Source organism: Cervus elaphus, chromosome 29 (assembly GCF_910594005.1).
Source record: "Cervus elaphus chromosome 29, mCerEla1.1, whole genome shotgun sequence".
Classification (NCBI taxonomy): Eukaryota; Metazoa; Chordata; class Mammalia; order Artiodactyla; family Cervidae; genus Cervus; species Cervus elaphus.
The window spans coordinates 38,355,400-38,368,974 of NC_057843.1; the positions used below are offsets into that span (position 1 = coordinate 38,355,400).

General features: G+C 40.8%; 1 protein-coding gene across 3 annotated transcripts in view; it reads right to left on the reverse strand.

Moving 5' to 3' along the window:
• RCL1 (RNA terminal phosphate cyclase like 1) overlaps positions 1–13,575 on the reverse strand; it is an 89,376-nt gene that overhangs the window by 19,489 nt on the left and 56,312 nt on the right. For all 3 annotated transcript variants that reach the window (XM_043890893.1, XM_043890892.1, XM_043890894.1), the window contains 2 exons: positions 12,714–12,788; positions 11,646–11,770 (listed from right to left, as the gene is read on the reverse strand). In XM_043890893.1, coding sequence (XP_043746828.1) covers positions 11,646–11,770; positions 12,714–12,788 — 200 coding nt within the window. The remainder of the gene's footprint in view (positions 1–11,645; positions 11,771–12,713; positions 12,789–13,575) is intronic.

The window sequence follows — 13,575 nt, forward strand, 5'->3', positions numbered from 1 at the left end:
AATCCCATGGTGCTCGTGGCTTTCAAAGTTCTTTCAGGTACATGATCATCTTATTTTATGCTCACAGTAACCTTGAGGTAAAGCCATGGGTTTCTGCTTCAGGGCTCTCACTGAGGACAACTGAATCACAGAACCAAGATTCAAAATTAAACAGATGCAACTTCCCAAAGGCAACCTCCTTCCCCCATCCCTCCAGGGATGTGGAAACTCGGTAGGTCAAAGTGCTAATCAGGGCCAATGGAAGTGTGTACTAGAATTCAAGCACTGGAGAAATGAAGGAAAGGAACTTTAAAGCCAGCTGCGTCCCAAAGTCATTATAGAGCTCTCTGGCTTGGTATGGAGGTCCTACCAAGACTAGCTAAGAGTTCTAGAATCAGACTATCTGTGTTAAGTCCCAGCTCCAGCAAACTGCATCATTCTGGAACCAATGTGCTATTCTTGGTGCTTCCAGCTTTGCAGAGTGGTGGTATCATAGTCAATGAGCTTTATCCAAGGTGTGATTATTGCTTCTTGAAAACCTGGTGCCTCTGCATCCTCACTGTTGCAAAAATAATAATCATAATACTCTCCTTCAGAAGGTCTGGAAGCTCAATTGAAACAATGCATGTCAGGTGCTCAGCCATGCCCTGTGTGTAGTCAGAGCCCAGTGAATGTCAACTACTGCTTTTCCTACTGGTAGTCCAAGGTTCAAATCCCAAAGCAGAGGTTCTTTCCTCTTAGGAGTAAGAGACCTCTCTGAGAATCTGATAAAAGCCATGAACCCTGTCTCAAGAAACACGTGAACACACAATTTTGCAGACCATTTCAGGGGCCTTTTATGACTACCATACTAAGAACTCATATCCAAGAAAGACAAGTTCATGACTACAAGGCATATGGAACTCCTACCCTTCACCCTCCCTGGTGTTACAAGTCAGAGAAGGCTAAGGAGTGAGGGTGTGTGTGAACACAAAGAAAGAGACTGACTCTCTAAGTACCCTCCTTACAGTTAAGAGAAAGGAAACCAGATCGTCCAACAAACTCCACCCCACGCCCCTCTCCTGCCTCCACCCCAGCTTCTTGTCTTGACTCTTATACATCCAATTATGAACTACTGGGACAGCATCACAAAACTGAAAGACAGTGTTTCTTTCTCTCTCAGGCAGTGGGGAGAATGAGAGTGGGTGGCAGTAAATAAAAGGCAACCACACTGTCCAGTCACAGCTGCTGGCAGGAACACCACCAGCTCCCTCCCAGGCCCTGGCCAGTCAGAGATGCACTCTGTAGGGATGGGGGTGGCGGGGGAGGGGGAATAGTTAAAACCACAAACACATACAAGAGAATGGGACTATTTCTCCCAGCTCGAGCCCTCCTATGGGGAATATAACCTCCAAGCTCAGCCTGACTGTTAACCAGCCTTGCAAGTAACAAATCCCAGCTAAAGCTTTTTCCAAAGGCAGCTCTTTTCTCCCAGGCTCCAAAGCTGGCCAAGAAGGTGATCTCAATTCAAATCCACATTCCTTTGGGTATCTGTGAAATGAGCAGCTTTGCAGACCAGCAGCTGGAATGTCTGGTTTGCAGACAGGGATCTGGGCAAGGGCGCTGTGTCGACTTTCCTGGGGAGTTTAGAGGAAGGACTAGAGCTGGGGCTAGATGGGGGAAGGCACAGGTGTCCTATCCCCAGCCTCAAGGAGGGGGAACCGCCTGGGACCTCACCAGCATCCTTCTGGCTCAGAGCCTACACAGGGAAGGTTCGAAGAACACCAGAAAAAAGCAGGGGAGGAACAAGGTTACATCCCAGATGCCTAGGGTACAACAGCTGCTTCAGCTTTTATGTAAAACCCTGTACAATCCCAGAGCTTTCCCTGTTTCCTGGCATCTTCATCAAAGGCATCAAAAAACTCACGAGGCTTTTGTACACCTGGTACACAGCACATGTGAGACCCCAGTGTAACAGCCTCCATGCAACCCGTGTTGTTGCCACAAGACTGTGGTAAACAAAGAGCGCACACACTGGAAATCACATTTCCAAACTAGAGAGAACGGACTCCAAGCAGAGTTCACTGCCTTGACACAGCACCGGAGAAACAAATCTCTAAATAGAAAAAACAAACTGAAATAGTTCTGAAAGTGTAGGACTCTGTGTACGAGGCCATTAACCACAACATTTTTGGCAACAGTGAAGAACAGAAGACATCGCAATGGCCATCAACAGGGTTTAACCTGGAATTTGAACACAGTGAAATTCATTGTTAAGGAGAATGAGGTCAAGCTATTAGTAACTAGGGGGGCTTCCCTGATGGCTGAGGCGGTAAAGTATCCACCTGCAACGCAGTAGACCCCAGTTCAATTCCTTCGTCGGGAAGATCCCCTGGAGAAGGGAATGGCAACCCACTCCAATAATGTTGCCTAGAGAATCCCATGGAGAGAGGAGCCTGGCTGGCTACAATCCATGGGGTCGCAAAGAGTTGGACACCACTGAACGACTAAACATGCACATAAGTAACTAACATGCATCAAGCAAATCAGGTATCTTTAGTTTTTAAAAAGAAAACCCACCTACTAGCATCACCAGGCTTCCCAGGTGGCACCAGTGGTAAAGAATCTATTTGCCAATGCAGGAAACATAAAAGACACAAGTTCAATCCCCAGGTCGGGAAGATCCCCTGTGAGGAGGAAATGGCAACCCACTCCAGTATTCTTGCCTGGAGAATCCTATGGACAGAGGAGCCTGACTGGCTACGGTCCACAGAGTTGCAAGGAGACAGACAGAACTGAAGCGACTTAGCACACACTTGTATCACATTTCCATTCCTCTATAACCGGTTTCTATCTCCTCAGAGTCGGAGAATATGAGAGTCAACTATCACCTTCAGACGTCAATGTAAGCATCCATCAACCTGGGGGTTCCCTGGGAAAGGTACCATTTCTCCTCCACCAGCCATTCTCCCCCTGCACACACAAGTCTTGGCCCATGGTTGGGCCCAAGGACAGCCCTGCAGAGAACAGACATTAATCCAGGGAAGCGCTATTAAAAGTTCCTCTGTTTTTGATGATTCCTCAAAAGAACTTGAGGCAGCAACCCAAGTTTGATCTTTTATCTCAACAACAGCTCTCTCTGTCCTGTGGCTCTGCAATCCACCCTACATTCTGCCCTCACTACTCACTATGCAATATAGTCAACACCTCTGAAAAGCCAATCCATTCTACAGTTCTTTTCCTCCAAGTAAGACCACCCCAAAACCTGAAAAATACAAAACTTGACTCTAAAGCCCTATCACCCCTAGAAGCACACATCCTTTCTACTCATATCAAATCCTCACCAGGAAAGCCATTATCCAACCCCATCCAGCCCCCCACCTCCAACACTTGCCCTTACCATGATCTTGTTGGCACCTAGAATTCTACCACACTTAACATCTGAAACCCCGAAATACAACTCCCTAAACACAATGTCATGTTCTTCTACACAACACACACATCTATCTCCATTAAAACTATAAAAAAAAAAAACAAAACTGTGAAGGTTTCTAACCCCATGACCATGTGCTTTCTCCAGGCCGGCAGCCTCTGCTGCATTCCCCAGTAAGGAGTGCACCAGCCGTCACTCTAATGACACACTCACCCATACGCCCTGTAATCCACCCTTCTGCACATCTCACTCACCTGGTCGAGCCACACCCAGTCCTGCATGAAGATGGCCCTCCTGCCTCCTCCACTCCTCCTTCTAGGCTGCCAACTGCTGCTGGGCTAGCCACACACCACGCAGCTAGCACCATGAAAACATCTCACTTCAACTGAGCCCTTACTGCAGTCCCACAGCCTTTTTCTTATCCTGAGTTACTATGCCCCGCTGGACACACCCCTCACAATGCCTAAGTGGCCCATACCTTCGCCACCCTTGTCACATTCCCTTATCACACCCCTGCCAGTCCCCTCATCCTGGAACCCATGCTAACTCAGTAAAAATTGAAAATGCCTCTTTCCGATTATCATCAGGATGCTCCATCTAGAGCCATTCTTACCATACACCTGCATTTTCAATCCATCTCCTCTTAAATAATAATAATAGAAACAAGAGCAGCCACCATTTACCAAATACTTACTTATACAAGCCCAGTGTCTCGTACTATACATCTATTACTCACTTAAACTTCATTAGAGCCTGGCGGACTAATGGAGTCACAGTCAGACAAGACTGAGCACGGCACAGCACCAACAGCCCCCCACAGCAGTCATAAACCGGCCCAATGATAAATGTGTCAACCAAAGTTTGGGCCCCAAATCACAACATCGGTGAATGGCAAAGCCAAAATGAGAACCCACATCTGTCTGACTCTAGCACCTGTGCTTTAGCTTTAATCACCTTGTTACCTTGCTTTGTCAGTCTCCCTCTCTCATGTATAAATCTACTTAACCTACAAAAATACTCAAATCATCAATCTTTTTGTTAAAGAGAGGGGATGTTCTCAATTCTTTTCCTCAAGTTATCACCATATCTTTCTTTCCATTCTCTTTCCTGTCAAAGTTCTTGAAAGAGTAGCTTCTGCTTACCACCATTTCCCCCCATCGCTCTGCAGCCCAGAACTGGTTATCTGGCCTCTGACTCCAACACCCTCTGGAAAGAGCCCTCGGGGTTATCAGTGGCAGCCTCCTGTGAGTCCCTCGGCTTGGCCTAATGCTTACTCCTCTGGGCCCTTGAAGGTACTGACTTGGCTTCTAATAAGCTGCATTTTCTTTTCTCTCTCTTGCTTTTTAAGAAAACAACTATTTGCAATTTATTCATAAACAAAGAGTCAATACCTTGATACATAGAGACTTCCCCTCATCAACTTCCCTTTACCAGTTTGTATAGGAAAAGCAGAATAAATGGTTGACTCTTATTATCGATTTTCAAAAGAATGGGCTGATTTCCAAAGATGCTCAATACAGATTTTTTTTTTTAAGTATCATAATAAATTTGTGGATGTAACCTTATTTAATGTGTAATCAATCGATCTGTAGTTATTTTTATTGGTAGTTCAATTGTCCCATCTTTGGCTAGTAGGAGACACTTCAAGTTGGCTTCTATGTCCATTTGACATTACTTTGGTAGCCTTTGACAGCTTCCTCAATGTCTGAGAATTTTGCTAGATACTGTCAAATTCTTAATCATAGTAGTCACATTGTCTTGTGTTCTCACCAACCTTTCATCATAATATGATGTTAAGCTTTAGTTTCTTTACCAATCTAGCTAGTGAGAGATGGCATCTCAGTGTAGTTTTAATTTATTTATTTTTAATGAAGGATCACTGATTTCTTTATTCCCCATTCAACTCTGATTTTCCCTAGTCTCCCTTCCTGGAAGAACCTACTTTGCTTTCTGCTTTCAAATCTTAGTGACCTTTCAGGGTCCCACCCTCTTCTCTTTGCCTTCTACAAGGTGGCTGATGCCACAACCATCCATTTCTAGCTTTCCTTGTCCCTGAATTCCACATTTCCTAAGAGGTTCTGCATTCCCAATTTCTCAGTCCTTTCTGGACTTATCCATGTACTTACCTGGAATAAAACCCAACATGAATAAAACTAAACTTATTTTCACTGCCAACCACATGGCCACACCCCACCCCAAACATTTGCAGCTTCCATCTGAACAAATATGTCTATTCAGGGGCATAAGTGAGAAGCATCAAAATCATACGCAAGGACTCCCTATTCCTCTAGCACAGACCCAGGTGATCACTGAATCCTATCCATTCTGCCTCTAGGAGACCTCCAAAAACTAGCAGTCCTCATCCGTCCCCAAGCCACGACCGTCACCAGCTCTCTTTAGGGCATTATAATTCCCTACTATCTCTGCCTCTAAATGAGTGCGTTGAAGAGGTGCTTTTGTTTTGTTTTGTTTTGCAACTCGTATCTACCAAAATTTATACAATGAGCCAAAAACAGCCAAAAGTTCTTTCTGTACCACCAGAGTTATTTGGTTAATGTGCAAATTCTCTCTCCAAAAGAAAATTACTGATTCTGAAAGACGGTCAATTCCTCAACACAGCCTCCAGTCTTCACAGGCTCCTGCTCTCACTTTTTGTCCCATTTTCCACTACCAAACATCCTTGACTGACCTGCATTCAGGCCACACCACATTGCCTGCCACTCCCCAGAATGGATGTGCACTGTTCCCCCCACACAGGCCCACATTTCTGTCTTCAGCATTCCTCCTTCTTTGTCCCACTTTACAGGCCTCTATTCTTTAAGCTCAGTCCAAATGCCCTGTCCTCTCTATAGGAAAAAGCAGAGGTTAAAGGCTTGGGCCACAGAGACAGGGTTCAAATCCCAGTTCTACCATTACTAGCAATGTTATATGGGAGCAAATTTCTTAAGCGTTTGAAGCCTCAGTTTCTACATCCACAAAATACGATGGAAGTGAATTCAGACTCACTTTGAGGTTAAGAATAAAGCATATAAAATATAAATGTATTAAACTCCACAATCAAAAGACATAGAGTGGCAAAATGGATAAAAGAAGATCCAACAAGAGACAAATGAAAATGAAAACAGAACATACCAAAATTTATGGAATGCAGCAAAAGAAGTACTAAGAAATTTTATACTGATAAGTGCTAATATTCTTTCTATGAAAGGAAGATCTCAAACAGCCTAACTTTACACTAGAAAAAGAAACCAAACTCAAAGTTGGCAGATTAGACATAAATAAAACAGTAAAACAATAGAAAAAAAATTAATGAAATAGTAGATTTTTTTTGGAAAGATAAAAACAAACAAACCTTTAGCTAGACTAAGACAAGACAAGACTCAAGTAAGTAAAATCAGAAATGAAAGGAAACACTACAGTTGATGCCACAGAAATTGGAAAAGATGATGAAGGACTATTATAAATGACTATATGTTGATAAACTGGACAACTGAGAAGAAACAAACTCCTATACACCTAAAAACTTTCAAGTCTGAATCAAGAACAGAGAGCTTGAACAGATTAGTTACATGTAAAGAGATTAAACCAGTAATCAGAAAGTTCCCAACAAAGAACAGCCCACAACCAGGCGGCTTCAGCAGATGAATCTAATGGTAAATCCTACCAAACGTTCAAAGGAGAACAAATATCAATGTTTAAACTTCTAAAAAAAAAATCTAACAGGAAATACTTCCAAACTCATTTTATGAGATTAGGATCACCAAAGCCAAAGGCAATACAAGAAAACCGCAGGCCAATATATCTGACAACATGGATGCAGAAAACCTCAAAAACATGAAGAAACTGAGTTCATCAGCATATTAAAAGGGTCATACAACATGACACAGTGGTATTTATCCCTGAGATGCAAGAATGGTTCAACATATGCAAATCAAACAATATGATACATCACATTAACAGAACAAAGGATAAGAATCACACCATTTTCTCAATAGCTGCAGAAAACGCATTTGACAAAAAACACTCTTTCATGATTAAAAAAAAACCTCTCAACAAATTAAGCATGGAAGCAACTTACCGCAACACAATAAAGGCCGTATATAAAAAGCCCAATGCTAACATTATTTTTAATGGTGAAAAACTGAAAGCTTTTCCTATAAAATTCAGAATAAAGTAAAGATAGACACCCACGCTTGCCATTTCTATTCAGCATAGTACTAGAAGTCCTAGCCAGAGTAATTAAGTAAGAAAAAGAAAATGCATTCAAATGGAAATGGAAAAAGTAAAATTATCTCTTTTTGCAGAAGTCAATCTTATATGTAGAAATCCTAAAGAACAGCATCCAAAAAACAAAAACTATTAGAATAAATGAATTCAATATAGTTGCATGATACAAAATCACCATACAAAAATCAGTTGAGTTTCTACACACTAACAACAAAACTACCCACAAAAAAAATCAAAGAAACAATCCTATTTACAATAGCATTTAAAACAACCTAAATTCTTAGAAATAAACTTCACCAAGGAAGTGAAAGACCTACACACTAAAAACTACAAAATGCTGATAAAAGACATTTTAAAAGACTTTAGAGGAAAAGACAGTCCATGTTCAAAGACTGGAAAAATTAATATTGTTAAAATGTCCATACTTTCCAAAGCAATCTGTAGATTCAAGGCAATCACTATCAAAATCTCACATTTATTTTTAATAAAAATGGGAAAAAAATAAACCTAAGATTTATATGAAACCACAAAGGACTCCAAATAGCCAAAGAATTCTGAGCAAGCAGAACAAAGCTGAAGGCATCACAGGTCCTGATACCAAAATATGTTACAAAGCTACCAAAATCAAAACCGTGTAGTACTAACATAAAAAAAAAAAAGACAACAGAACAGAGAGACCAGAAATAAACCTACGCATATCTAGGCACTTGACCTTCAACTAGGTTGCCAAGAATATACAATGGGGAAAGGATATCCTCTTCAATTAACACTGTTGGGAAAACAATACGTATATGCAAAAGAATGATACAGGATTCTTATTTCACACCACGTACAAAAATAAACTCAAACTGAATTAAAGACAAAAGTAAGACTTGAAACTGTAAAACTCTGAGAAGAAAACAGTGAGGAAGATTTTTAGCTTCAGCAATGATTTCTTGAATACCAAAAAGGAAAAAAAAAGGAGGCAAAATAAACAACAAAGTGAAAACACAACCTATGTAATAAGAGAAAATGTCTGAAATTCATATGATTAACACTCAAAAGATACAGAACGCCTTGTCTTACAATTTAGTAGCAAAGTGAACAAACAAACAACTCTACTTAAAAATGGGCAAAGGGCTTGAATAGACACTTCTCCCAAAAAGACATACAAATGGCAAACTAAAACATGGAAAGGCACTCAATAATCACTAATCACCAAGGAACAACAAATTAAAACTACACTGAGATATCACCTCACCTCGTTTGGATAGTGATTATCAAAAAATAAATAAATAAGTAAGAAGTGTTGGTGAGGGTATGGAGAAAAGGGAGTCCTTGTACCTGCTAGTGGGAACATGCACTGGTGAAGCCACTATGGAAAACAGTATGGTGATTCCTTGAGAAATTAAAAACAGAACTACCATCCGATCCAGCAATCCCACTTCTGGATATGTATCTAAAGAAACTTAAATTAGGATCTCAAAGAAATATACATGGATTCCTATATTCTTTTCAGCATTATTTACAATAGCCAAGGTATAAAAGCAACCTAAATGTCTACCAACAGGCAAATGGATAAAGAAAATGTGGTATATGGATACAATAATGTTATCCATCCTCAAAAAAGGAAATGTTATCATTTGTAACAACATGGGTGAACCTGGAGGATATTATGCTAAATGAAATAAACCAGAAACATAAGAACAAATACTACATGATCCCATTTATATGAGGAATCTAAATAAGCCCTAGATACTTATTATACACTGTAATGCCTACATTGCATACTTAAACTTTGCTAAGAGGGTAAATCTTAAGTATTCTTATCACAAAAAATGTAAAATAATAAAGAGGATGAAAAGAAACTTCTGGATGTGATAGAAATGTTTATGGCACTGATTGGGTTGATGGTTTCACAGTTGTGTGTGTGTGTGTGTGTGTATACACCTCCAGACTCATCAAGTTGTAAACATTAAATATATACAGTTTTTTTGTATGTCAACCACATCTCAATAGTTTAAAAAATAAATTAAGTATATAAACTATCATAGTGCAGAGTAAGCAATTACTAAATGGTAGATATTATTCATTATTACTCAATTCTCTCACATCTTCCAGACAAATATGCCACTCTACTCTTAGTTCCTCCAACCCACTGAACATCATCTACATCACTTTATACATTATAGCAGCATTATGTATCTATACATTCATTTCCTTCACCAGACGACGAGCTCTTCTGAAGCAGGGACTGCAGTGCATTGGTGGTCCTAAAATCAAAGCCCTCAAGAGAGTGTCACAAACAGTGGAATTGTTTGCTTAAGTGTTAACTGAAAAAAATAAGTGAATCAATCAGTCAATATAGTTATGATGAGGCAGATAATAAAATACCCTATCTCAGCCAATAATTATAAGTTCACTGTTAAGATTTTCCCAAGACTGTTGTCTGGAGTGAGAAGCTTAGGAAGCATCACCACAAACAAAGCTAGTGGAGGTGATAGTATTCAAGTTGAGCTATTCCAAATCCTAAAAGATGATGCTGTTAAAGCTGCACTCAATATGTCAGCAAATATGGAAAACTCAGCAGTGGCCACAGGACTGGACAAAGGTCAGTTTTCATTCCAATCCCAAAGAAGGGCAATGCCAAAGAATGTTCAAACTACCATCCAATTGCACTCATCTCACACCCTAGCGAAGTAATACTCAAAATTCTCCGAGCCAGGCTTTAAGAGTACGTGAACCAAGAACTTCCGGATGTTCAAGCTGGATTTATAAAAGGGAGAGGAACATAAGATCAAATTGCCAACATCCGTTGGATCATATAAAAAGCAAAAGAATTCCAGAAAAATATCTACTTCTGCTCTATTGATTATGCCAAAGACTTTGATTGTGTAAATCACAACAAACTGTGGAAAATTCTTAAAGAGATGAGAATACCAGACCACCTTACCTGCCTCCTGAGAAATCTATATGCAGGTCAAGAAGCAACAGTTAGAACTGGGCATGGAAGAATGGACTGGTTTGAAATTGGGAAAGGAGTATGTCAAGGCTGTATATTGTCACCCTGCTTATTTAAGTTGTATGCAGAGTACATCGTGCAAAATGCCAGGCTGGATGAAACACAAGCTGGAATCAAGGTTGCAGGGAGAAATATCAATAACCTCCAACATGCAGATGATACCACCCTTATGGAAGAAAGTGAAGAGGAAATGACGAGCCTCTTGATGCAAGTGAAAGAGGACAATGAAAAAGCTGGTTTAAAACTCAACATTTAAAAAATGAAGATCATGGCATCTGGTCCCATCACTTCATGGCAAACAGATGAGGAAACAATGAAAACAGTGACAGACTTCACTTTCTTCGGCTCCAAAATCACTGCAGATGGTGACTATAGCCATGAAATTAAAAGACGCTTGCTCCTTGTAAGAAAAGCTATGACCAACCTAGACAGCATATTAAAAAGCGAGACATTACTTCGCCGACAAAGGTTCATCTAGTCAAAGCTATGGTTTTTCTAGTAGTTATATATGGATGTGAGAGTTGGACTATAAAGAAAGCTGAAGAACTGGTGCTTTTGAACTGTGGTGTTGGAGGAGATTCTTGAGAGTCCCTTGGACATCACGGAGATCCAACCAGTCAATACTGAAGGAAATCAGTCCTGGATATTCATTGGAAGGACTGATGCTGAAGCTGAAACTCCAATACTTTGGCCATCTGATGTGAAGAACTGACTCATTTGAAAAGACCCTGATGCTGGGAAAGATTGAAGGCAGGAGGAGAAGGGGACCACAGAGGATGAGATGGTTGGATGGTATCATCGACTCGATGGACATGAGTTTGAGCAAGCTCCAGGAATTGGTAACAGGAAGGCCTGGCGTGCTGTAATCCATGGTGTCATAAAGAGTCAGACACAACTGAGCAACTGAACTGAACTGTTGTCTGAAATGTAAATAACCCTGGGAAGAAGTAAACTGTTATGAGTCATTCTTATCTTACTGAGGCAAGGAAAAAAATGTAAGAAATCTGAAGCGAGTGCAAAGGATACGCCGTTCCTCTGATACGTTTGATCTTTCCTGGATCTATGAGTTGAATAGGCTTCAGGACCTTCCTCACAGGACATGAAAAAAACACTTCACCTCCTCCTCCAGGAGGCATTCCCCGTCGTACAACCTGTAGGCATAATGAAAAAGAAGAGGTTGGGATTCAATAGAGTGGATGACACCCAGCCAGGCTGGTGTACACCAAGAATGAAAACCAACATTAGAATGCAGAAGGCTTTCATACCCAACTTGTCCATCTCTTCAAGATCAACAGCACCTAATGTTAGCTCCACAGGGGCACATGCTGAGCAAGGGGACCATGTGGTGTGTCAGAAAAAGCAGTAGACACCGACTCTACGTGTTCCAGTCAAAGCCAGAGAGGTCACTCCACCACCAGAACTTGTTTCCTCAACCTTAAAATGAGGGACTAGTCTAGCTCATCAGCTTACCCACTTCTTAACCACCAAGAACCCTTTTCTCCTCTTCTGGAATTAACTGGTCTATCAAAACTCTATGTTATTAAATAAAAATGAAGTAATTTCCCTTGTTTAAAAAACATCACTTCAAAAAGCGGAGATGCTCAACAGCTTAAGATATCCAGTGTTATCACACTGGATTGATATAATTCCCTTAAATAACAAACAAACAGATGCTTAAATTAGTTCAACTAGGTTTTCAAAGTAAAGTACTAAAAAGTCTCAGGGACATTCAGACTGGTAGGCTCTGGACACAAATTAAAATAAATGATCTCGATCAGAGAGGTAGCATGGTCAGAATCCCAGCTCCGTGACTTATTGGCTAAGTTGTTATGAGTCAAGGAGTTAATGTATGTAGAATGCTGACAACATCTACTACCACTAAATAAGTGCAATATATCCATTACTCTTGTCATTACTAAAGGGACCCTTTCAGCTCAAAGTCTGCAATGCTAGGTTCAAGAATCCTGTGGGTCTTCTTATAATGGTGACTTCAAATGTGACACACACACACACTGAGCCATACAGCTCCTCCAGTGAGTTGGTAAGAAAATATTTCATACTGATTTATGCCACCAACAATCTGGACATTCGTACCTTTAATTCAAAAGATTCACCATCAATCCCAAACTGTTTCAGTAGAGGGAGTGCTGTTGCCTTCAGAACATCAACCTGTAGAATAATTTCAGGAAAAAAAAAGTTTAGTTAAACCTTGAGATGGAAAGAAGAATCCACAAAGCAGGTTAAGGCTTAGCCTCCAGGTAGATGAAGCAGTCTGGTAAAGAGAAAAGAGGCTGGCTTACAACTGAAGGCATGGGTTGGCTCTGCTCTTGACTATAGACTACGATTTTATAAGCCACTGGCTTCTCTGAGCCCCTTTTCCACATTTATAGTTTTACCCACCTACGTTATGAGTCATCATGAGCATCACATGCTACCATGCAAAAAGCACCAAGAAACTGCTGGGCTCATACAGAAAACAAACTGAGACCTCAGCTCATTCTTACAAGTATAAACACTAAGCAAAAAAATGGCCTGTTTAAGTATTCTTTATTTATTATGACTATTTCATGTTTAGAGTTGGTGGCACTCCAGGCTAAAGTGAATCAACTATTCAACCTAACAGTTCTACGTAAGAAAGCTGCTGACACCCACACACAGGCAGTTAAAGGTGGTGGTGATTCTACAAGGCAGTGGGGGTCTCAGAGGGAGGGCAGCCTCAAACTGCGCCAAACAACACAAACCCCTAAGTGCAATGAAGACATCCACAGCTGATGGCAAGACACTGTCAAGTGTAACTGTTATCATCTCCTCATTCAAAACTCCAAGGAGGCCTGCGATCCTTCCCTATTCATTTGCAGATTCCTCACAGAGGATAAGGTGATATTCAAATCACGTTTTCAAAGAAGTCAGTGACTGCTATCTCAGCGGCAACCGGGGAAACAAGAGCAATCCCTTG